The 24,355-nt window shown below is 38.6% G+C and overlaps 1 protein-coding gene across 2 annotated transcripts in view; it reads right to left on the reverse strand.

Moving 5' to 3' along the window:
- CFAP36 (cilia and flagella associated protein 36) overlaps window positions 1-24,355 on the reverse strand; it is a 35,138-nt gene that overhangs the window by 5,229 nt on the left and 5,554 nt on the right. For both annotated transcript variants that reach the window (XM_060170124.1, XM_060170125.1), the window contains exons 4-7: window positions 19,036-19,150; window positions 14,942-15,029; window positions 13,184-13,235; window positions 1,444-1,546 (exon numbers count right to left, since the gene is read on the reverse strand). In XM_060170124.1, coding sequence (XP_060026107.1) covers window positions 1,444-1,546; window positions 13,184-13,235; window positions 14,942-15,029; window positions 19,036-19,150 — 358 coding nt within the window. The remainder of the gene's footprint in view (window positions 1-1,443; window positions 1,547-13,183; window positions 13,236-14,941; window positions 15,030-19,035; window positions 19,151-24,355) is intronic.

Here is a 24,355-nt window from a genome sequence, read left to right on the forward strand (position 1 = left end):
ATTTCCAGCAGGAACCAGGGAAAGACATGAGCAAAGGGATAAGCAGGAGGTCAAACACCTTTATGATTCCTCCCACATTAGGCCTTTCTCATGGGCACTTTGTATGCAGTGATTGCCCGTAATATCAGATATACTCATTTTTCTAAAAAAATAGAATAGTTTTTAAAAATTAAAATCATTACTTTTGAAATTATCTGCCAGTTTCTCTACCGCTAATGTGCATAACTGAGTTACAAATGGCTTGAGATTAAGTTTTCTATAATAGTTTCACTTAATAGTCAGATAAGCAAATGTATTCAAATTATGTCAGACACAAGATTAGAACAGTATATGTACTTAGGTCTATATAAAACAAAAAGCTAAGTTTGGGCCAGCAAATTTTAAAAGCACTCAAACAAATCTAAAGCAGGTGCTTTCACAGACATAATTCAAATGAGGTTATTCTACTCAGAACCTGCAGAATATGAAAAAAGAAAAGGAATTATTAGATTTGCTAGGAAGGAAAAAGCCAGATAACTTCATAAACCTGCTTCTGTTTCATATGCCCCATTGTTTTATCAACTAAGCATTTAGATCCTTAAAACACTGGATACACAACAAGCCTATCTATCTCAATTATAAAACTTCTACAAAGTGTAGAAAAACACAAGATTTGGAGTCAGAAGACCAAGGTAAGTCACAGTTTCACTATTTAAGAGCTCAGTGATTTTGGACCTCATTCAAGTTCCTTGAATTTCTTATTTTAAAAAAATAAAAGAAAAATAAGGACCATAATATCTACCTCACAGAGTTATGCGTTTTTTTAATTGATAAAAGGACATGCACCTAAAAACCATAGAAATCCATTAAAAAAATGAAGTAAATTCATGATCATGATTCAAGTTCTGTTTCAGAATTACCTGTCTTCTTATAAAGGAAATCAGAAAACATATATTGAAAATGATTCGCTACATAGTGAACAAGATCATCCACTAACATTTCCCACAAGGATTCTCATCAATTTTGGTTTCAACAATAGTTTCTGACAACTTCTAGATAAATTGGCTACCTGTTGTTTTCTAATTGTGTTTTAATTCAGTAGGAAAATATTATCTTTCCCTCTTCAGCTTCTAACTCTCAAACACCATGTAATTATGGTCAAGGAAGAGAGTACCAAATGTTATGTGAACATACCTTGAATGCTGTAGTCATGGCATAAAGCCTGGGGGCTTCCCCAAGGAATTTTGATCACGGCTCTGGGTTCCAAGCTTCACTTAGAAATTTGGGGGCTACGCCCTCTCTGTCAGCTATCTCCTACAAGCAACCACTTTAGCTAAATTCACAAAGAACATTAAATACCAATGGCCACTTTTTGAGGGTGAAGTATGTATGAGAAAGTAACACACTCTTTACAGTGTTTATGTATTCATATTATTCAGAAATTTCAGTACATTTCAACCTTACCTGAGGGTGGGTGTGCAAAATGTTCACCATTCCCTTGGGAATTATTCATTTTTGCAGTTTCATTGGCATGCATCGGAGGCTCTTCTGTTTTAGCCTCTGATAGCTTCAGGAATCAACAATATAATTTAAAAAATACTTTAGATTAATTCTGAATAATTCACTACTTAAGGGATTCATACACATTAGTTTAAAAAATTATTGTCTACTGAATGGATAATAAATCAGAGATTCTATTTTTCCAAAGTTTTTAAGATGTTTCCACCATTTTTTATCTTCTACTTTTGAGGTAGGTAAACATTCTCATTTCCAATCATGCAGTGCTAAGAATAACTAGTTTGGTTAAGACTTTGGATTCAGAAAGAAGTGAGTTCAAACCTAGGCTTCACTCTTACTACTCATGTGACCTTGACCAAGACACCAAGAAATACTCTAAAAGAAATAAAATCACTGATTACTAAGGTGCTTCTTCACTTAAAATAATCTAAAAAATACAATAATAATACCACTACTATGATATGCCTGAAGCAACCACAAACTGGTTTACAGGTATACCTCATTTTATTGCACTTCAATTTATTGTGTTTCACAGACATTCCATTTTTTTACAAATTGAAGGTTTGTGGCAACTCTGCATCAAGCAAGTCTATCAGCGTCATTTTTCCAACAGCATTGCTCATTTCATGTCTCTGTGTCACATTTTGGTAATTCTTGCAATATTTCAAATTTTCATTATTATATTTGTTATAGTGATCAGGGATCAGTAATCTTTGATGTTACTATTGTAACTGTTTGGGGGCACCACAAACCAAACCCATGTAAGACGGTGAAACTTGATAGATGAAAGTTGTGTGTGCTCTAACTGCTCCACTGACCACCTGTCCCCTCATTTCTCTCCCTCTCCTCAGACCTCCCTATTCCCTGAGACACAAGAATGTTGAAATTAGGCCAATTAATAAACCTACAGTGACCTCTAAGTGTTCAAGTGAAAGGAGAATCACGGGTCTCTCACTTTAAATCAAAAGCTAGAAATGATTAAGCTTAGTGAGGAAGGCATGTCGAAAGCTGAGATAGGAGAGCCTTCAAGATGGCAGAAGAGTAAGACATGGAGATCACCTTCCTCCCCACAATACATCAGAAATACATCTACATGTGGAACAACTGCTACAGAACACTGGCAGAAGACCTCAGACTTCCCAAAAGTCAAGAAATTCCCCATGTACCTGGGTAGGACAAAAGAAAAAAGAAAACACAGAGACAAAAGAATAGGGATGGGACCTACACCTCTGGGAGGGAGCTGTGAAGGAGGAAAAGTTTCCACACACTAGGAAACCCCTTCACTGGTGGAGATAGGGGGTGGCAGAGGGGAAGCTTCGGAGCCACGGAGGAGAGCACAGCAACAGGGGTGCAGAGGGCAAAGGAGTGGGGTTGGCTGCATGAACACAGCCTGAAGGGGCTAGTGCGCCACAGGTAGATGCGAGGGAGTCTGGGAAAAAGTCTGGAGCTGCCTAAGAGGCAAGAGACCCTTGTTTCCGGGTACATGAGGAGAGGGGATTCAGAGCACCGCCTAAATGAGCTCCCGAGATGGGCGCAAGCCACGGCTATCAGAGCCGACACCAGAAATGGGCATGAGACGCTAAGGCTGCTGCTGCCGCCACCAAGACGCCTGTGTGTGAGCACAGGTCACTATCCACACCCCCCTTCCGGGGAGCCTGTGCAGCCCGCCACTGCCAGGGTCCCGTGATCCAGGGGCAACTTCCCCGGGAGAACGCACGGCGCGCCTCAGGCTGGTGCAACATCACTCCAGCCTCTGCCACCACAGGCCCGCCCCGCACTCCGTGCCCCTCTCTCCCCCCAACCACCGGCCTGAGTGAGCCACAGCCCCCAAATCAGCTGCTCCTTTAACCCCGTCCTGTCTGAGCAAAGAACAGACGCCCTCAGGCGACCTACACACAGAGGCAGGGCCAAATCCAAAGCTGAACCCCTGGGCTGTGCGAGCAAAGAAGAGAAAGGTAGGGATTCCCTGGTGGCGCAGTGGTTGAGAGTCCGCCTGCCTATGCAGTGGACACGGGTTTGTGCCCTGGTCTGGGAGGATCCCACATGCCGCAGAGCGGCTGGACCCGTGAGCCATGGCCACTGAGCCTGCGCGTTCGGAGCCTGTGCTCTGCAACGGGAGAGGCCACAGCAGTGAGAGGCCCGCGTACCGCAAAAAAAAAAAAAAAAAAAAAAAAAAAGAAGAAGAAGAGAAAGGGAAATCTCTCCCATCAGCCTCAGGAGCAGTGGATTAAATCTCCACAATCAACTTGATGTACCCTGCATCTGTGGAGTACCTGAATAGACAACGAATCATCCCAAATTGGGGCAGTGGACTTTGGGAGCAACGATTTTTTTTTTTCCCTTTTTTCTTATTCTGAGTGTGTATGTGTATGCTTCTGTGTGTGACTGTCTGTATAGCTTTGCTTTTACCATTTGTCCTATGGTTCTGTCTGTCCGTTTTTTGGGGGTTTTTTTTAGTATAGTTTTTAGCACTTGTTATCATTGGTGGATTTGTTTATTGGTTTGGTTGCTCTCTTCTCTCTTTCTTTTTATTACTTTTTTTAAAATTATTTTTTACTTTAATAACTTTATTTTATATTATTATTATATTTTTCTTTCTTTCTTTCTTTCTTTCTACCTTTTATTCTGAGCCGTGTGGATGACAGGGTCTTGGTGCTCTGGCCGGGTGTCAGGCCTGTGCCTCTGAGGTGGGAGAGCCGAGTTCAGGACATTGACCCACCAGAGACCTCCCAGCTCCACGTAATATCAATCGGCGAGAGCTCTCCCAGAGATCTCCATCTCAACGCCAAGACCCAGCTCCACTCAACAACCAGCAAGCTACAGTGCCAGACACCTGATGCCAAACAACTAGCAAGACAGGAACACAACCCCACCCATTAGCAGAGAGGCTGCCTAAAATCATAAGGTCACAGACACCCCAAAACACACCACCAGACTCGGTCCTGCCCACCAGAAAGACAAGATCCAGCCTCATCCACCAGAACACAGGTACCAGTCCACTCCACCAGGAAGCCTCCACAACCCAATGAACCAACCTTAGCCACTGGGGGTAGACACCAAAAACAATGGTAACAACGAACCTGCAGCCTGCGAAAAGGAGACCCCAAACATGGTAAGTTAAGCAAAATGAGAAGACAGAGAAACACACAGCAGATGAAGGAGTAAGGTAAAAACCCACCAGACCTAACAAATGAAGAGGAAATAGGCAGTCTACCTGAAAAAGAATTCAGAATAATGATAGTAAAGATGATCCAAAATCTTGGAAATAGAATGGAAAAAATACAAGAAACGTTTAACAAGGAACTAGAAGAAATAAAGAGCAAACAAACAATGATGAGCAACACAATAAATGAAATTAAAAATTCTCTAGAAGGAATCAATAGCAGAGTAACTGAGGCAGAAGAACGGATAAGTAACCTGGAAGATAAAATAGTGGAAATAACTACTGCAGAGCAGAATAAAGAAAAAAGAATGAAAAGAATTGAGTACAGTCTCAGAGACCTCTGGGAAAACATTAAATGCACCAACATTCGAAGTATAGGAGTCCCAGAAAAACAAGAGAAAAAGAAAGGGACTGAGAAAATATTTGAAGAGATTATAGTTGAAAACTTCCCTAATATGGGAAAGGAAATAGTTAATCAAGTCCAGGAAGCACAGAGAGTCCCATACAGGATAAATCCAAGGAGAAACACAGCAAGACACATATTAATCAAACTATCAAAAATTAAATACAAAGAAAAAAGTATTAAAAGTAGCAAGGGAAAAACAACAAATAACATACAAGGGAATTTCCATAAGGTTAACAGCTGATCTTTCAGCAGAAACTCTGCAATCCAGAAGGGAGTGGCAGGACATATTTAAAGGGGTGAAACGGAAAAACCTACAACCAAGATTACTCTACCAAGCACGGATCTCATTCAGATTCGATGGAGAAATTAAAACCTTTACAGACAAGCAAAAGCTAAGAGAATTCAGCACCACCAAACCAGCTTCACAACAAACGCTAAAGGAACTTCTCTGGGCAGGAAACAAAAGAGAAGGAAAAGACCTGCAAAAACAAACCCAAAACAATTAAGAAAATGGTAATAGGAACATACATATCGATAATTACCTTAAATGTAAATAGATTAAATGCTCCAACCAAAAGACATAGACTGGCTGAATGGATACAAAAACAATACCTGTATATGTGCTGTCTACAAGAGACCCACATCAGATCTGTGGACACGTACAGACTGAAAGTGAGGGGATGGAAAAAGATATTCCACGCAAATGGAAGTCATAAGAAAGATGAAGTAGCAATTCTCATATCAGACAAAATAGACTTTAAAACAAAGACTATTACAAGAGACAAAGAAGGACACTACATAATGATCAAGGGATTGATCCAAGAAGAAGATATAACAATTGTAAATATTTATGCACCCAACATAGGAGCACCTCAACACATAAGGCAAATGCTAACAGCCATAAAAGGGGAAATCGACAGTAACACAATCATAGTAGTGGACTTCAACACCACACTTTCACCAATGGACAGATCATCCAAAATGAAAATAAATAAGGAACACAAGCTTTAAATGATACATTAAACAAGACGGACTTAGTTGATATTTATAGGATATTCCATCCCAAAACAACAAAATACACTTTCTTCTAAAGTGCTCATGGAACATTATCCAGGATAGATCATATCTTGGGTCACAAATCAACCCTTCGTAAAATTAAGAAAATTGAAATCGTATCAAGCATCTTTTCTGACCACAATGCTATGAGACTAGATATCAATTACAGGAAAAAATCTGTAAAAAATACAAACACATGGAGGCTAAACAATACACTACTTAATAACCAAGAGATCACTGAAGAAATCAAAAAATACCTAGAAACAAATGACATGAAAACATGACAACCGAAAACCTATGGGATGCAGCAAAAGCAGTTCTAAGACAGAAATTTACAGCAATACACTCCTACCTTAAGCAACAAGAAATATCACAAATAAACAACCTAACCTTACACCTAAAGCAATTAGAGAAATAACAAAAAAAAAAAACCCCAAAGTTAGCAGAAGGAAAGAAATCATAAAGATCGGATCAGAAATAAATGAAAAAGAAATGAAGGAAACAATAGCAAAGATCAATAAAACTAAAACCTGGTTCTTTGAGAAGATAAACAAAATTGATAAACCATTAGCCAGACTCATCAAGAAAAAAAGGGAGAAGACTCAAATCAATAGAATTAGAAATGAAAAAGGAGAAGTAACAACTGACACTGTAGAAATACAAAGGATCATGAGAGATTACTATAAGCAACTATATGCCAATAAAATGGACAACCTGGAAGAAATGGACAAATTCTTAGAAATGCATAAACTTGTGAAACTGAACCACAAAGAAATAGAAAATACAAACAGACCAATCACAGGCACTGAAATTGCGACTGGGATTAAAAATCTTCCAACAAACAAAAGCCCAGGACCAGAGGGCTTCACAGGCAAATTCTATCACATATGTAGAAAAGAGCTAACACCTATCCTTCTCAAACTCTTCCAAAATATACCAGAGAGAGGAACACTCCTAAACTCATTCAACGAGGCCACCATCACCCTGATACAAAAACCAGACAAAGATGTCACAAAGAAAGAAAACTACAGGCCAATATCACTGATGAACATAGATGCAAAAATCCTTAACAGAATACCAGCAAACAGAATCCAACAGCACATTAAAAGGATCATACACCATGATCAAGTGGGGTTTATCCCAGGAATGCAAGGATTCTTCAATATATGCAAATCAATCAATGTGATACACCATATTAACAAACTGAAGAATAAACACCATATAATCATCCCAATAGATGCAGAAAAAGCTTTCGACAAAATCCAACACCGATTTATGATAAAAAACCCTCCAGAAAGTAGGCACAGAGGGAACTTACCTCAACATAATAAAGGCCATATATGACAAACCCACAGCCGACATTGTCCTCAATGGTGAAAAACTGAAACCATTTCCTCTAAGATCAGGAACAAGACAAGGTTGCCCACTCTCACCATTTTTCAACATTGCTTTGGAATTTTTAGCCACAGCAATCAGAGAAGATAAAGAAATAAAAGGAATTTAAATTGGAAAAGAAGAAGTAAAGCTGTCACTGTTTGCAGATGACATGATACTATACATAGAGAATCCTAAAGACGCTACAAGAAAACTACTAGAGCTAATCAACGAATTTGGTAAAGTAGCAGGATACAAAATTAATGCACAGAAACCTCTTGCATTCCTATACACTAACAATAAAAAATCTAAAAGAGAAATTAAGGAAACACTCCCATTTACCAATGCAAAAAGAATAAAACACGTAGGAATAAACCTACCTAAGGAGACAAAAGACCTGTATGCAGAAAACTATAAGACACCGATGAAAGAAATTAAAGACGATACAAACAGATGGAGAGATGTACCATGTTCTTTGACTGGAAGAATTAACATTGTGAAAATGACTATACTACCCAAAGCAATCTACAGATTCAATGCAATCCCTATCAAACTACCAATGGCGTTTTTCACAGAACTAAAACAAAAAATTTCACAATTTGTATGGAAACACAAAAGACCCCGAATAGCCAAAGTAATCTTGAGAAAGAAAAACGGATCTGGAGGAATCAGGCTCCCTGACTTCAGAGTATACTACAAAGCTACAGTAATCAAGACAGTATGGTACTGGCACAAAAACAGAAACATGGATCAATGGAACAGGATAGAAAGCCCAGAGATAAACCTACACACATATGGTCACCTTATTTTTGATAAAGGAGCCAAGAATATACAATGGAGAAAAGACAGCCTCTTCAGTAAGTGGTGCTGGGAAAACTGGACAGCTACATGTAAAAGAATGAAATCAGAACACTCTCTAACACCATACACAAAAATAAACTCAAAATGGATTAAAGACCTAAATTTAAGGCCAGACGCTATAAAACCCTTAGAGGAAAACATAGGCAGAACACTCTATGACATAAATCACAGCAAGATCCTTTTTGACCCACCTCCTAGAGAAATGGAAATAAAACCAAAAATAAACAAATGGACCTAATGAAACTTCAAAGCTTTTGCACAGCAAAGGAAACCATAAACAAGACAAAAAAACAACCCTCAGAATGGGAGAAAATATTTGCAAATGAAGCAACTGACAAAGGATTAATCTCCAAAATTTACACGCAGCTCATACAGCTCAATATCAGAAAAACAAACAACCCAATCCAAAAATGGGCAGAAGACCTAAATAGACATTTCTCCAAAGAAGATATACAGATTGCCAGCAAACACATGAAAGAATGCTCAACATCATTAATCTTTAGGGAAATGCAAATCAAAACTACAATGAGGTATCACCTCACAGCAGTCAGAATGGCCATCATCAAAAAATGTACAAACAATAAATGTGGAGAGGGTGTGGAGAAAAGGAAACCCTCTTGCACTGTTGGTGGGAATGTATATTAATACAGCCACTATGGAGAACAGGAGGTTCCTTAAAAAACTAAAAATAGAACTACCATATGACCCACAATCCCACTACTGGGCATATACCCTGAGAAAACCATAATTCAAAAAGTCATGTACCACAATGTTCATCGCAGCTCTATTTACAATAGCCAGGACATGGAAGCAACCTAAGTGTCCATCAACAGGTGAATTGCTAAGGAAGATGTGGCACATATACAATGGAATATTACTCAACCATAAAAAAAATTGAAATTGAGTTATTTCTAGTGAGGTGGATGGACCTAGAGTCTGTCATACAGAGTGAAGTACGTCAGAAACAGAAAAACAAATGCCATAGGCTAACACATATATATGGAATCTAAAAAAAAAAAAAAAGTGGCCACGAAGTACCTAGGGGCAGGACGGGAATAAAGACGCAGACCTACTAGAGAATGGACTTGAGGACACAGGGAGGGGGAAGGGTAAGATGTGACAAAGTGAGAGAGTGGCATGGACACATATACACTACCAAACGTAAAGTAGACAGCTAGTGGGAAGCAGCCGCATAGCCCAGGGAGACCAGCTCGGTGCTTTGTGACCACCTAGAGGGGTGGGATAGGGAGGGTGGGAGGGAGGGAGACTCAAGAGGGAGGAGATATGGGGATATATGTATATGTATAGCTGATTCACTTTGTTATACAGCAGAAACTAACACACCATTGTAAAGCAATTACACTCCAATAATGATGTTAAGAAAAAAGGAAGCTGAGATAGGCCAAAGGTTAGGCCTCTTGTACCAAACAGTTAGCCAAGTTGTGAATGCAAAGGAAAAGCTCTTGAAGGAAATTAAAAGTGATACTCCAGTGAACACATGAATGATAAGAAAGTGAAACAGCCTTATTGCTGATATGGAGAAACTCTTAGTGGTCTGGATAAAAGATCAAACCAGCCACAACACTCCCATAAGCCAAAGCCTAATCCAGAGCAAGCCTTTAACTCTCTTCAGTTCAAGCCTTTAACTCTCTTCAGTTCTATGAAGGCTGAGAGATGTGAGGAAGATGCAGAAGAAGAGTGTGAAACTAACAGAGGGTGGTTCATGCGGCTGAAGGAAAGAAGCTGTCTCTGTAACACAAAAGTACAGGATGAGGCAGCAAGTGCTTATGCAGAAGCTGCAGCAAGCTATCCAGAAGATCTCACTAACAAAATTAATGAAGGTGGTTACACTAAACAACAGATTTTCAATGCAAATGAAACAGCCTACTACTGGAAGGAGAGGCCATATAGGACTTTCCTAGCTGGAGAGGATAAGTCAGTGCCTGGCTTTAAAGCTTCAAAGGACAGGTTCTCTTATTAGGGGCTAATGCAGCTGGTGACTTGAAGTTGAAGCCAATACTCATTTACTGTTCTGAACATCATAAGGCCCTTAAGAATTATGCTAAATCTACTCTCCCTGTGCTCTATCAGTGGAACAACAAAGCCTGGATTACAGCACATCTGTTTACAACATGGTTTACTGAATATTTGAAGCCCACTGTTATGATCTACTCCTCAGAAAAAAAAGATTCCTTTCAAAATATTAACTACTCATTGACAATGCACCTGGATACCCAAGAGCTCTGATGGAGGTGTACAACAAGATTCATGTTGTTTTCATGCCTGCTACACAACATCCGTTCTACATCTCATGGATCAAGGAGTAATTTCAACTTTCAAGTCTCATTCTTTAAGCAATACATTTCGTAAGGCTATAGCTGCCACAGATGATGATTTCTCCAATGAATCTGGGCAAAGTCAATTGAAATCCTTCTGGAAAGGATTCACAGTTCTAGATGCCATTAAGAACATTCATGATTCATGGAAAGAGGTCAAAATATGAACATTAACAGGAATTTAGAAGAAATTGATTCCAACCCTCATGGATGACTTAGAGGGCTTCAAGATTTCAGTGGAGGAAGTTTTGCAGATGTGGAGGAAACAGCAAGAGAACCAGAATTAGAAGTGGAGCCTGGAGATGTGCCTGAATTGGTGCATTCTCATGATAAAACTTGAATGGATGAGGAGTTACTTCTTATGGATGAGCAAAGAGAGTGGTTTCTTGAGATGGAATCTGCTCCTGGGGAAGATGCTGTGAAGATTATTGAAATGACACCAAAGGATTTAGAATATTACACAAATTTAGTTGATAAAGTAGCAGCCAGGTTTGAGAAGATTGACTCCAATTTTGATAGAAGTTCTACTGTGGGTAAGATGCCATCAAACAGCACTTCATGCTACTGTGAGATTGTTCATGAGAGGAAGAGTCAAATAATGCGACAAACTTCATTGTTGTCTTATCTTAAGAAACTGCCACATCCACCCCAACCTTCAGTAACCACCACCCTGGTCAGTCAGCAGCCATCGACATCGAGGCAAGGCCCTCCACCAGCAAAAAGATTACAGCTTGCTGAAGGTTCAGATGATGGTTAGCATTTTTTAGCAATAAAATAATATTTTTCTTTTTCCTCTTTGGCCGCACCACACAGCATGTGGGATCTTAGTTCCCCGACCAGGGATCGAACCGGCGGCCCCTGCAGTGGAAGTGCAAAGTCTTAACCTCTGGACCACCAGGGAAGTCCCAGCAATAAATATAATTTTTAATGAAGGTATGTACATTGTTTTTTTAGACATAATGCTACTGCACAATTAATAGACTACAGTATAGTGTAAACATAACCTTTATATGCACTGGGAAACCAAAATACTTTTGTGACTTATTTCATTGCCATCTTCGCTTTATTGCAATAGTCTAGAACCGATCTCACAACATCTCTGAGATATGCCTGTATTTCCATTTCTAAAATGGGATACTATATTTAAACCAAAGAGATCGTTTAAATCTTGGAAAGAACCAAGTAAACTGATACTTCATTTTTCCTTAAAAACAGGAAAATCCAATCACATGTAACTTTTCAGGTAATTCATGAATACCTAAATCATAAGTCTCTATATGTTGAGTGATGGAAACATGAAGACTGAAATTATTACCAGCTCTACTTTTGTGTGCTTGAAAATTTCCATTAAAAGAAGTCTAAAAAAACCATACGCCCCAAAACATATTATTATTCAAGAAGCCTGATATAGTTTATATATAAATCAGAAAGTCAATACTACTGTCTTTTTGTGTGTGTGTCTGTGGCCACATCGCCCGGCCTGTGGGATCTTAGTTCCCCAACCAGGGATCAAACCGGCACCGCCTGCCGTGGAAGTGCGAAGTCTTAACCTCTGGACCACCAGGGAATTCCCAGTACTACTGTCTTCTGAGAGCAGTTTTGAACGAGTTTCTGTTCTATACTCCTACATTAAAAAATATTATTATCTATGAATTTCACCTCCATTTACTAAAAGGAGATTTACTCAAAGATACATAAATCCCCTCTAAATCCTAAAACATCTCTCTTTTGCTCTTCATTGGTTACCTTGGAGTAAAATAGGTTTTTTCAAATATAGTAAATGATACAAGCAGGTATCACAGTCATTGAAGGAAAAAAAGGAAAATGACTTTCAAGCAACTGAGAATTAGTTTATATTAGGTTTCACTCTCCCTTCAGGGAGATTTGAGAAAATGTGGAAAGAGAAGCAGCTAGAAAAGGGGGGAGGAAAAAATAAATATTATCTTCCCTCACCTCAGCCAGATACATGTTTAATTGATCCTTAGGAAAGATTAGGCCCTTTATGGAAACAGTTCTTAATGAAAGAGGAGTATGCCAGGAAATGTGAAACTGAATCATTCTGCTTCAAGCTGGCAGTGTTAAAGTCTACAAGGGACCCTCAGTATTAGCTGCAGATGGTGTTTCAAAATAGTAAAGGAATCAAGGTGAGTGGGGAAGTAAAATGTTTTTCTTAATCCTCTTTTATTCATAAAATTAAGGGGAATTTCTATTAAAAATTCCCCAAAATCTGAATGGTATTACATACAGTTTTTTTGGAGTGAACAATCTCATTCTTTATCGGGAATTTAAAAGGTAGGTCGCTGGATGAATTATAAAGTGAATAAAGTTATAAAGTTAAGTATAAATGCTCAGAATTGCCAAGAAAATATAAATACTCTGAGGAACTGTGTCGTTCCACCTAAGCTTAAACTTTAATAGAAAACCCAGGTGTAAACCTAAGGGATAACAGCAATGAAATATTTCTATTATATTAATATGTTTTGTAGGCACCTGCTTTTTACTCTTTCTTTCTTCCTCCTGGTCATATTCTTCTTTCGATTTTCTGAAATATACAAAAATAAAGTAGAAAAGTAAACTTTCTCTTTTGGTCAAAGAACAAATATTCAACAAGAAACATGCTAACCTAAGCTTACAATATGTGCAAGAAATTTTGGAAACAAAGATGGAAATAATCAGGCTTAACTTAAAGCAGCTTACAATCAACTGAGAAAGACATACATAGGCATAAACAGCATAATATAGTTAGCCACATAAAATACAGGTTTACCTATTTCCTCTGGAGATGTGAAGGACCCCTAGCTGAACAAAGATCAACAGGTTTGAAATCCTAAACCCAAATATGAATGGCAAATCTCATGAATATGGACTTCGATCTCTCTCTTTAGACTGATCAGTTACATTCCTCCTAAGATCCATTTCTCCCCTCATTCTAGTTTTTCCATGGCATCTGAGCTACCACACAGCTCTCCTGATGCCATTATGCCAAAGCCCTATCAGCTTTTGTAAACTGCTCACTGAGGGAAGTCTGATTTAGGAAAATAGCCAATTCAACTCTCATACATGTTCATGATTAAGCTCCACTGCTTATACAGTAGTACACCACCCCCAGAAGCTCGTAGAAAACACAGTAAAATCTAAAAGCACAATGCTGACCAGTTTTCAAACCACCAATCAACCAAGAAGCAACCAGTACAAGTCAAAACTGACAGTCCTCTAAACCTATTACCAAATATCCTGAACTCTTCAAATCTTTCAACGCAGAGCGTTGTGTGTTGTCTCAGGCTCCCATTTGCCCTCGCCATGGAAAGGAGGACCTGGCAGGAAAGGCCGGGTTTTACCCGCAAACTTGCCTCCCTCCCCACAACCACTCAAATCTCCTGAAATGCAGCACAAAGTCCTACAGCTCCTTCCACAGTCCCCCACTAGGCCCATCCTCCTAACCACCATCCTGCCTAACCTCCCTCCTGCTTTGGAACTGGGGACAAGTTGGGTAGGTGGGAGGACTACAGGATGCTAGAAGACGGTCATGTATGTGGTTAGAGTGGAGAGCCAGGGCCACCAAATGCCAAGGCCCCATTCTGCAGGGGACACAAATAGCTGCAGGTATCCTTTTGCCTTAAACCTATACATTCCCATAGATTTAAATATTAAGTGCTTCAATTGCCCCTCCCTTCTAAAACTCCCATAGGGGTCAGGGGACAACAGGCCCAAGAGGGGAAATGCCCCTTTAGTGGGCTGCACATTCCATGCCAGGCATTTGGCTGAGAATCACGTAACTGAGGCAAGAAAGAGACCAGCAAAGAGTCAGCTATTTGGTCTGTGGAGTCTGGATATTCAACCTCCTACTGTGAGACACCTGGCATAAGCCTCCTCTAATACCCAGATCCAGAAGCCAAGGAGTTTCCTGCTTATCTCAGGCCACTACAGCCCTTCCAGGCATCAGGCTGGGTCTACTGCATCTTGTTCCCATTGGTGGCTAGTTTCCTATTCCCATGATGGGAGTGGAGGAAGACCCTCCCATCTGCGCTGATCTGGTATGAGTCATCTGAAAATAATTGTTTCTGTCCATTAAGAAATGTAATATATACATAATTATAAACAAATAAAATGATAAATCATTTTCATCGTCTTTAGGAGAGAATTTAGATATTTTACTAGTTCACAGTATTTTTTGAGTAAAAAGCACATATGCAGATAATATTGTAATATTACTAATGATCCATTCAAAAAATAATTAAAGAAGCATACCTAAGAACTTCTCTCAGGATTTTCATCTCTTCCTGTTCAAGGTCACTGACCACATCAGAACCATCTGTTAAGCAGTCAGGTAATACACCTGTTCAAAACCAAAGACCATACAGAAGAATATCAAGTCAACTGAAACACTTATTTTTCACTATTCTAGTTCATCAAGAAGTACAAATAAGTTTATTAAGATCTATAACTTTTAAAAAATGTTCTAAGCTATTATCTTTGTAACTATGGTCTTTTTAACTTTTTCTTCTTTTAGGGAATCAGCCCCACCAAAAAAGCACAATTTTACCTAGAAATGACTCTTGGTAATTATTTGTATTGCTTATTTAAAATAACAATAATAATATATGACAATAGAAATTAATTGCTTATATTTAATATAAGCAACTTATAGAATTAATATAAGCTATTTATAGAATAAATAGCTTATATTTCAGCTATTATCTTCCATAATCATACTATACAGGACATACCATTGAAATCAATAAGCTCCTAATAATGAAATTATGCTCTCAAAAGTATTCCTTAAATGGGAAAAGAGTTTACAAAACAAAATATAAACTACGTCATTAATTGAAACAGTATGTTAATCCTCTTCATTCATACTAAAACAAATGCTACTGAAAAGGGCCCCGCTTACTACATGCAGAAAAGCATGGTGCTAAGCACTTAAGGGGAATATAAAGATGAATAAAACAACCTCTGCCCTCAGAGCTTCTATTCAAATATTGGGCTAATAACTATAAACCAGGGCAGCACCAACTTTGGCCCAAGGCAAATAGTAATTCATGGCAAGCAATTTTAAGCATTGGTTTCATTTACTTTATTACCTATATCTTCCTGATAAGCAGGTAGACTGGTAATAAGTGTTCTGTTTTTATCTATAATTATTATATTCCCAAAACATTAACAGCATGTCCCCTAATTTTTACCTTCCATTTCTTTATCCATATATGACTACGGGATTTTGGATCTGCTCTAAATTAAAGTAGCTTTATTATTCTAATCCCCTGATGTTTAAATGCATTGTAAAGTAAACTTGTCATTTTGATATAACTGCAGATTCACACGCAGTTGTAAGAAACAATACAGAGAGATGCTATGCACTCTTTACCCAGTTTCCCCCAAGGGTTACATTTACAAAACTATAGTATAGTATCACAACCAGAAAATTGGTCTTAAGTGCATTTTTCCTCAGTCAAAAGCTATACAATTAGTATTCTCCTATTCACCTTTTATGGAAAATTTTAAAAACTAAGGGAAGACTAAAACAACAGTATGCAATACCTCAAAACTGTAATAAGGAAGACACTTTTATATTCTATTACAAGTTAATCACTAAAGGGATGTTGCCTATAAACTTAAATTATACATAATGGCCCATCTCTGGGAACCCTGCTTCCCAGGCAATGAGCATTAAGCTAAAATAGCTTTGTTTAGCTCACAGGAAACATTCTGACCAAGCCCATCTGTGAATGACTACAGGGAGGAAGAAATTAACACATCCCCTCCAGAAGCTGATGGGAACCAGAAAAGGTTTGACTTTACTCCCTCCCCTTTTAGTATAAAATGAGCCTGAATTCTAACTCAGGCAAGATGGTTCTTTGGGGCACTAGCCCAACAACTTGTCTCTCGATTACTGGCCTGTCGTGCAGCAAGCAGTACAAGCTTAGACTCGGTAACAAAACCATCAAAATAATGCTCTGATTTGCATCTTCCCCAAATTCTTTGATGAGGTACAACCAGAATCCAGAGAGCCTTTGAATTTTTCTCACATAAACAGTCTGCAGTTTTGAGTGCAATCAACGTTGCTCTAAGGTACTTTCCTCTGGATTTATGTTAAGTGAAATTCTTAAATACAAGTATTAAAAATTCATGGCAGAACTAAGTATTAGTCTATGTTTAAATGTAAGCAAACTGTCACACCCTGTGGTTTGACAGCAGCATTATTCCACATCATTCCCCTCGTCCTTCCTTGCTAATATAAGCCACATGTGTGCAGTTACCAGGCAGCCAAGTACTTAGAGGCAGGGCCCTACCCCACCCCACAAGAGTGACTCATGATTCAAGCCAATTGCAATGGTCTCATTCCCCCTGCCAGAGGGTTTAGAAAGGCATGTCACCCCAATCCTGACCAATAGGACCTAAGGGGAAAACTCCTAGGGGGCTTCCATGAAAGTGTTGTCTTGCTAGCAAAAAAAGATGTACAGGAAGAAACATCCCTTTTCTTCATGAGATATTAAAGTCTGCATTCGATGCAGCCAGAGTGCAATCATGAGAGAAGATCCTGAGAATAGCAGAGTATAAAGAGGAAACGTGTCAGAGTCCTTAATAACATCACTGAGCCACCAAATTAACCAACCCTGGACCTTTCTTCCCTCCCTTCCTCTGGACTTCTTGTTCAATTGAGATGATAATTTCCTATTGCTTAGGCCATTTTCACTGAGGTATTCTGCTAATGGCAGCCTGAGGCACCCAGCTGATACAAGCTATGTGTACCTGTTCTCTTTTAATTAAAATCTAAATGTTGGGGCTTCCCTGGTTGAGAATCTGACTGCCGATGCAGGGGACACGGGTTCGTGCCCCGGTCCGGGAAGATCCCACATGCCGCCGGGAGAGGCCACAACAGTGAGAGGCCCGCGTAATGCCAAAAAAAAAAAAAAAAACTAAATGTTTCTGGTTAAATTGAAAACTATAGAGTACCAATATCAAGTTCACTATTTCTTTTATCAAAACTGATCCCCCTAAAATAATTTTAAATAACATGAAATAATTATTCAAATTATCCCATAGGTCAGAATAAAGCATAGCTGCAGGAAAACACAAGAGAAAAGGATTTTATGAAGCTAACTATGGTAGAGAAACAAAGAAAAAGAGACTGTTTTCCAAACTTATTTATACCAAAACAACAGCACGGTGTCATGCATCGTTCAGGGTTAGGGTGGTGCCGTCTCCAAACCACAGACAACAGCTGTCTTACCTGCTGTGAAATGAATTTAGGATTTTAGGGAATAGTTTTGATGGTGGTTGGCTCTAAAGGATATAGTCTTTACACATATCAGACAAATGAGAGTAGAACCCACAACAAAGGCCCTGCAACATTCTAATGTTTGCCCTGTAACAACAGAAGCCCTATTGTTGCATGCTCCAGACCCTTAAAAGCAAACAGTACAACTAAACTATAGCTCCCATATCTTCAAGAAACAAGCCAAAAAAAGGCCCTGCTGCCAAACCATTAGAGTTTGGCATAGTAAGGAATATCAGTGGCAATCTATTAAGCAAAGGAATACACAGGTATGAAGGTCATCGGAGTCAGAAATGGGAAACTGAGATAAGCACCTGGCGTGAAAATCAGATAGTACAAAAACAAGAAGTATGGTTAGAAACTCTGATGTTCTGAGTCAAGATGTCAAATATAGTTCAAGTGCACAGGAAGGGAAGAAAAGCAGGAAGAGCTAGAAAGAACGTGAGTTTAGGCAGAGTTAAGGAAAAAATAAAGCTAAAGGTAGTTACCAAGGGCTTTGAGTTCTGCTTTTTCTTCCACCTGATGGTGGGGTAATCCTATCTGCCCATTGCCCTAGAACAGTAGTTCTCAGTGCGGGCCCAGGACCAGCAGCTTTAGCATCAGCTAGGAACTTGCTAAAAATGCGAAGTATTAGGCCCTACCCCAGACCTACTGAATCAGAAATGGGGAGACAGCCACATGTGTTTCAACAAGCCCTCCAACTGCTTCCAAGAGCTTGAGAACCACTGTCTCCTATAAAGCCAGAAGAAGAGTAGTCACCTTCTCTCGACAGTAACTGTAACTGTGACCACTCAAAAATGCTGAATTTCACAAATGCAGTGGCTGGGCAGAAAAATCAAGCTCTCTGAAACCTAAAACATTAAATCAAATTCTGGTCTGCTTTCTTTGAGATGTCAACCACTCAGTGATCAGGAAGTCTGCACTCTTGTATCTCTTAAGTCAGCCATAGACTTTCAAACTTGAAATAAATTTATACAAGGCAGCTACATCAAGACCATATTAGTTAAAACTGCCACCAAAAAAAATGCATTTAGCACTTAGATTTCTAAATTCAATCTTTTACCATTTCTCTCTTGAATTATTCGAATGGCTTGCAGCTGCATTTCAATGTTTTTCTGGACCATCATTGCTTTAAAGATAGTAAAATCTTCTGCTGCCAGTACAGGTTGCAAAATGGCCTGTGAAAAGAAGTCAGGAAGTTAAACGAAGATTCAAGTTTTAAAACTATTTCCCAAACACTCAAATCATTTCTACTGCAAAAAGTGCATTAATTCAAGAATGCTGCATTGTTATTTATGACTAGATGACTCAAAAGGATAATTTTAAGATTTTATTCTAAAAGCCTTTAAAGTAGGTTCTCAAGAAGCTGACTCTCCCAACCCCTCCGTCCCTACCCTCCAGGAAGCTAAGGCAGACAGTGATACGTTTTCCAAATGAGCCAGTGCTGAGCAACTCGGAAAAACAACACCTGAATTGGGCTTACTTTTTAAAGTTACCACTGCAGTATCTGGATCTGTTTTTCAGCCAAAATGATGATATCTATTTGGTTTAGCCTCTGTCAACCTGAAATTTACTCTTTGGTGATAAATCAGTAACTACAAAATAATCCTTGAATTAATAAAATTACCAAATTAAATAAGATTAAATGCCAAAAAAGAAAAATGAAGTCTGGAAAACAAGCATAATGTGGTAGAGTAATGTGAGAACACAACTGTAGTAGTCCTATAGGCAGAAAGTTTTATGGAAGCAATAGAGTTAGAAATTATGATAAGAAATCTTTTTCTGGATGAAACAGAAGTGTAATAAATTAAGAAAAAACAATAAAGGTATCTACCTAGAGTACCCAAATTAACACTCTCTTAGCTGCAGAGAACTATTGTTATATCGAAAAGCAAACAAATTCTCAAGCTAATCAGTAAGAAGTAGCATAAAATTGAAATGCATGAAAAGCCAAAAGAAAACACTCAGATATTATTCACCTTACTCAAATCTTATTTCAAGCTTTACATGACATTCATGGAAAAGCTGACCACAGGAATCAAGCAGAGGTAACCGAGGATGTGCTACTGTTTACCAGGTACGCAGCAGCAATAATGTCAAAGACACACCTCAACAAATGTTCCATCAAAGAGCTCTAAACAGAGAGGAAGGAGTCCTTCCTGCAGCAACCAGCTCACATCCTAGACAAAAGCAGTACAGCAAAACAAAATAATAAAGTGTGAAAGCAGCTCTCTGTGACATTTATAAGGAGTCAACTGCAGGAAAAAAAGACGGAAAGTTTCTTTTCCTTTAAATTCACATATACTGTTCAAAAGGCCCAGGGCAGGGGATGACAAATAGGTTTCATCTATGTTTAACTGAAAGTTGCAGCCCAGGGACTTCCCTGGCAGTCCACTGGTTAAGACTTCGCCTTCCACTGCAGGGGGTGCGGGTTGGATCCCTGGTCGGGTAGCTAAGATCTCACATGCCTGGTGGCCAGAAAACCAAAACATAAAACAGAAGCAATATTGTAACGCATTCAATAAGACTTTAAAAGTGGTCCACATGAAAAAAATCTTCAAAACAAAACAAAACAAAAGTTGCAGCCCAGTGATCAGTATTAAAGACAACTGCAGCCAGCCTCTGTATTAGAGTAGTTATGTCTGGTCTGCCAGGGCTCCCTTATGCGATTACACCACCACATAACATTGTTCTGGCCTTCTTAGACTTCTTATTAGTAATATCAAGTACTCTATCCTCATCAACAAACACTTGAAGGCAGTGTGTCAACTAGAGCTATCAGCAAGTCAGTGTCTGAGCTGATCCTTAAAGTTGTAATGCAGGGCTTCTCAAACAGTGTTCTTAACCCATCTAAGAAATGCGGGAGGGCTTCCCTGGTGGCACAATGGTTGAGAGTCCACCTGCCGATGCAGGGGACACGGGTTCGTGCCCTGGTCCGGGAAGATCCCACATGCCGCAGAGCGGCTGGGCCCATGAGCCATGGCTGCTGAGGTCCGGAGCCTGTGCTCTGCAACGGGAGAGACCACAACAAAGAGAGGCCCACGTACTGCAAAAAAAAAAAAAACAAACAAAAAAACCCTAAACACTGACCTTACACCTTTCACAAAAAATTAACTCAAAATGGATCATAGATTTAAATGTAAAAAACAAAATCATAAAACTTCTAAAAGATAGCATAGAGCAAATCTAGATAACCTTGGCTTTTGGCAATGATTTCTTAAGATATAACACCAAAAGCACAAACAATGAAAGAAAATCAATAAATCGAACTTCATTAAAATAAAAAACTTCTGCTCTGTGAAAGACATTGTTAACAGAATAAAGAGAAAAGCCACAAAAGAATATTTTGTGAAACATTTGCAAAACGCATATCTGATAAAGGAGATTTGTATCAAAAATATACAAAGAACTCTTACAACTCAACAATTAGAAAACAAACAACTCAATTTAAAAATGGGTAGAAGAAAACAATGAGATACCACTACATATCTATTAGAATGGCTAAAATCCAAAAAACTGACAATACCAGTGTTACTGAAGACATGGAGCAACAGGAACTCCCACTCATTGCTGGTGAAAATGCAAAATGATACAGCTACTTTAGAAGAGAGTTTGGCAGTTTCCTACAAAGCTAAAGTTAATCTTAACACATGATCCAGCAATCTTGCTCCTAGGTATTTACACAAATGAGGTGAAAATATTATGTCCATGCAAAAGCCTGAATATGAATATTTATAGTGACTTTATTCATAATTGCCAAAGACTGGAAGCCACAAAATATCCTTCAAAAGGTTACTGGATAAACAAATGGTGGTACAACCATATAATAGAATATTATTCAGCAATAAGAAGAAATGAACTATCAAACTATGAAAAAAACTTAAATTCATATTGCTTACTGAAAGAAGTCTGAAAAGGTTACATACTGTATGATGCCAATTATATAACATTCTGAAAAAAGCAAAACTAGAGAAACAGTAAAATGAACAGCAGTTGCCAGAGGTTTGGTGCAAGGATGGAAAAGATGAATATGTGGAACACAGGGGATTTTTAAGGCAGTGAAACTATTTTGTATGATACTGTAATGACGGATATATGATATTATATATTTGGCAAAATCCATGGAACTGTACAACACAAAGAGTGAACCCTAATATAAACTGTGGACTTTACTTAATAATAACATATCAGTATTGGCTCATCAACAAATACACTACACTAACTATACTTCAATTTAAAAAAAGAAAAAATATATACTACACTAATGAAAGATGTTAATAAAAAGGGACACTACATTAACTGCTCAATTTTCTATAAACATAAAACTGCTCTAAAAAATAGTCTATTAATTTTTTAAAATCTTACTAGAAGTCCCACAGATATTGTTAATTATCTTGTGTGTATTTTTTTTTTTTTTTTTGTGGTATGCAGGCCTCTCACTGCTGTGGCCTCTCCCGTTGCGGAGCACAGGCTCCGGACGCGCAGGCCCAGCGGCCACGGCTCACGGGCCCAGCCGCTCCGCGGCATGTGGGATCCTCCCGGACCGGGGCACGAACCCGCGTCCCCTGCATCGGCAGGCGGACTCCCAACCACTGCGCCACCAGGGAAGCCCTCTTGTGTGTATTTTTAGAAAAAGAAAATTATACCACATATAGTTATAAAGTTATACCACATAATCTTTTCAATGATACAAGTTATTGGGAAAAAAGGATAATTTTCCCAAATTAATATTATTAGAGGACAAATTTTGTGAAAGTGTTAATTTCTACCTTATAAAAGTCAAAGCAAATCAAATAAAAAACAAAAGCAAAAAACACTTTGTCTCTTGCCATATAGTCATCCCTGGCTCTTGCAATACACAGAAATCAATGATGAGCTCTATCCTCACCAAAAAAAAAATCACAAGCAATGAAAGAAGCATTTTTGTCTGCTTCAACTGAAAAACAGCATAAAATTAGAAAATCAACTGAACACAATTGAAATAATAAGTATCTCAATATTTATATATTATTATATTTTTCTGAACTCTGTAGAAAGATATCCTAATTCATGAGCATTTTTTGAGAAGCCACACATATATGACAGGAAAACATGCTCTTAAAAAGCTTTTTGTTGGGACTTCCCTGGTGGTCCAGTGGTTAAAACTCTGTGCTTCCACTAGAGGGGGCACGGGTTCCATCCCTGGTGGGGGAGGTATGATCCTGCATGCTGCACAGAGCAGGGAAGGGAGGAAGGAAGGGAGAGAGAGAGAAAGAAAGAAATGGAGAGAGAGAAAAGAAAGGAAAGAAAGAGAAAGAAAGGAAGGAAGGAAGGAAGGAAGGAAGGAAGGAAGGAAGGAAGGAAGGAAGGAAGGAAGGAGGGAGGGAGGAAAACCAAGAAAGCAAGAAAAGAAAGAGAGATGGTAGTTGTTGTTTTTGTTGTTTTTAAACTAGAGGTCTTCATCTGATGCACTCTTTACTACTGCTGATTTTAATACACAAAGAGTATGCCAGGACCACTGGTCTAGGGCTAACAATGACCAAACCAGGTGAAAAGAATTTTGCAAGTCGGCTTTAGCAGTACAATCAATGAGAGGGGAGCTGGCAGCTGTTCTAAAAAATCAAAATCAAACCAAACCAAAACAAAATGAAAAGTACCTCCTAAACTACTCTAGGCAAGCAATTGGTTTCTTGAATTCATTCTTAGGCACCCTATATTAGCATAATGGAATCAGCATTCTGACCTTTATTTACAAAGATTAGATTATTGCTGCAAAGCAGTAAATAGCATGCTTTGGGCTGTTTTTCTGATTAACAGTGATGGCCTTGTGCTGATTCAATCATGTTGCCTTCAGAATCCGGGGCTAAGAGTTTGCTCCAGAAGAGAATAAAGCTAACTAGTCCACATGGGGATTGAACACATGACCCTGGCCTAATTAGCACCCTGCTAATCAACCACCAAAAAAGCTACCTTTAATTAAGAGGTGCTTCCATTTATAGACCACCTTATATGTGTCAGGTATTGTGCTAAATGCTTTATGAACATTTATGAACATTTTCGCTCAAATTTCACAAAAACCTTTCAAAGTAGATACTATTCCTATTTTATAGATATAGAAACTGAGAATCAGAATGGATAAGGAAAACTGTAAAACAACTTTGCCCGTGGTAAATGAAAATAAACAAAAGATCTGGGACTCAAATCCAGGTCTGTCTGTGTCAAAAGGCTTGCCTCCTTGTACACAACAAGGCTGTACTACCAATCAACTCCAAATCAAAAGGTGTTGTATAACTCAGCAAAAGAGAAGGATGTGTTACTATTGATCTGAAAACAGTATTTTAAAATTCTGAACATCTTCATTCAAAAATAAATTAAAGTTATCCTGATAATGAAAACAAAAGACG

Source organism: Lagenorhynchus albirostris, chromosome 13, assembly GCF_949774975.1.
Source record: "Lagenorhynchus albirostris chromosome 13, mLagAlb1.1, whole genome shotgun sequence".
NCBI lineage: Eukaryota > Metazoa > Chordata > Mammalia > Artiodactyla > Delphinidae > Lagenorhynchus > Lagenorhynchus albirostris.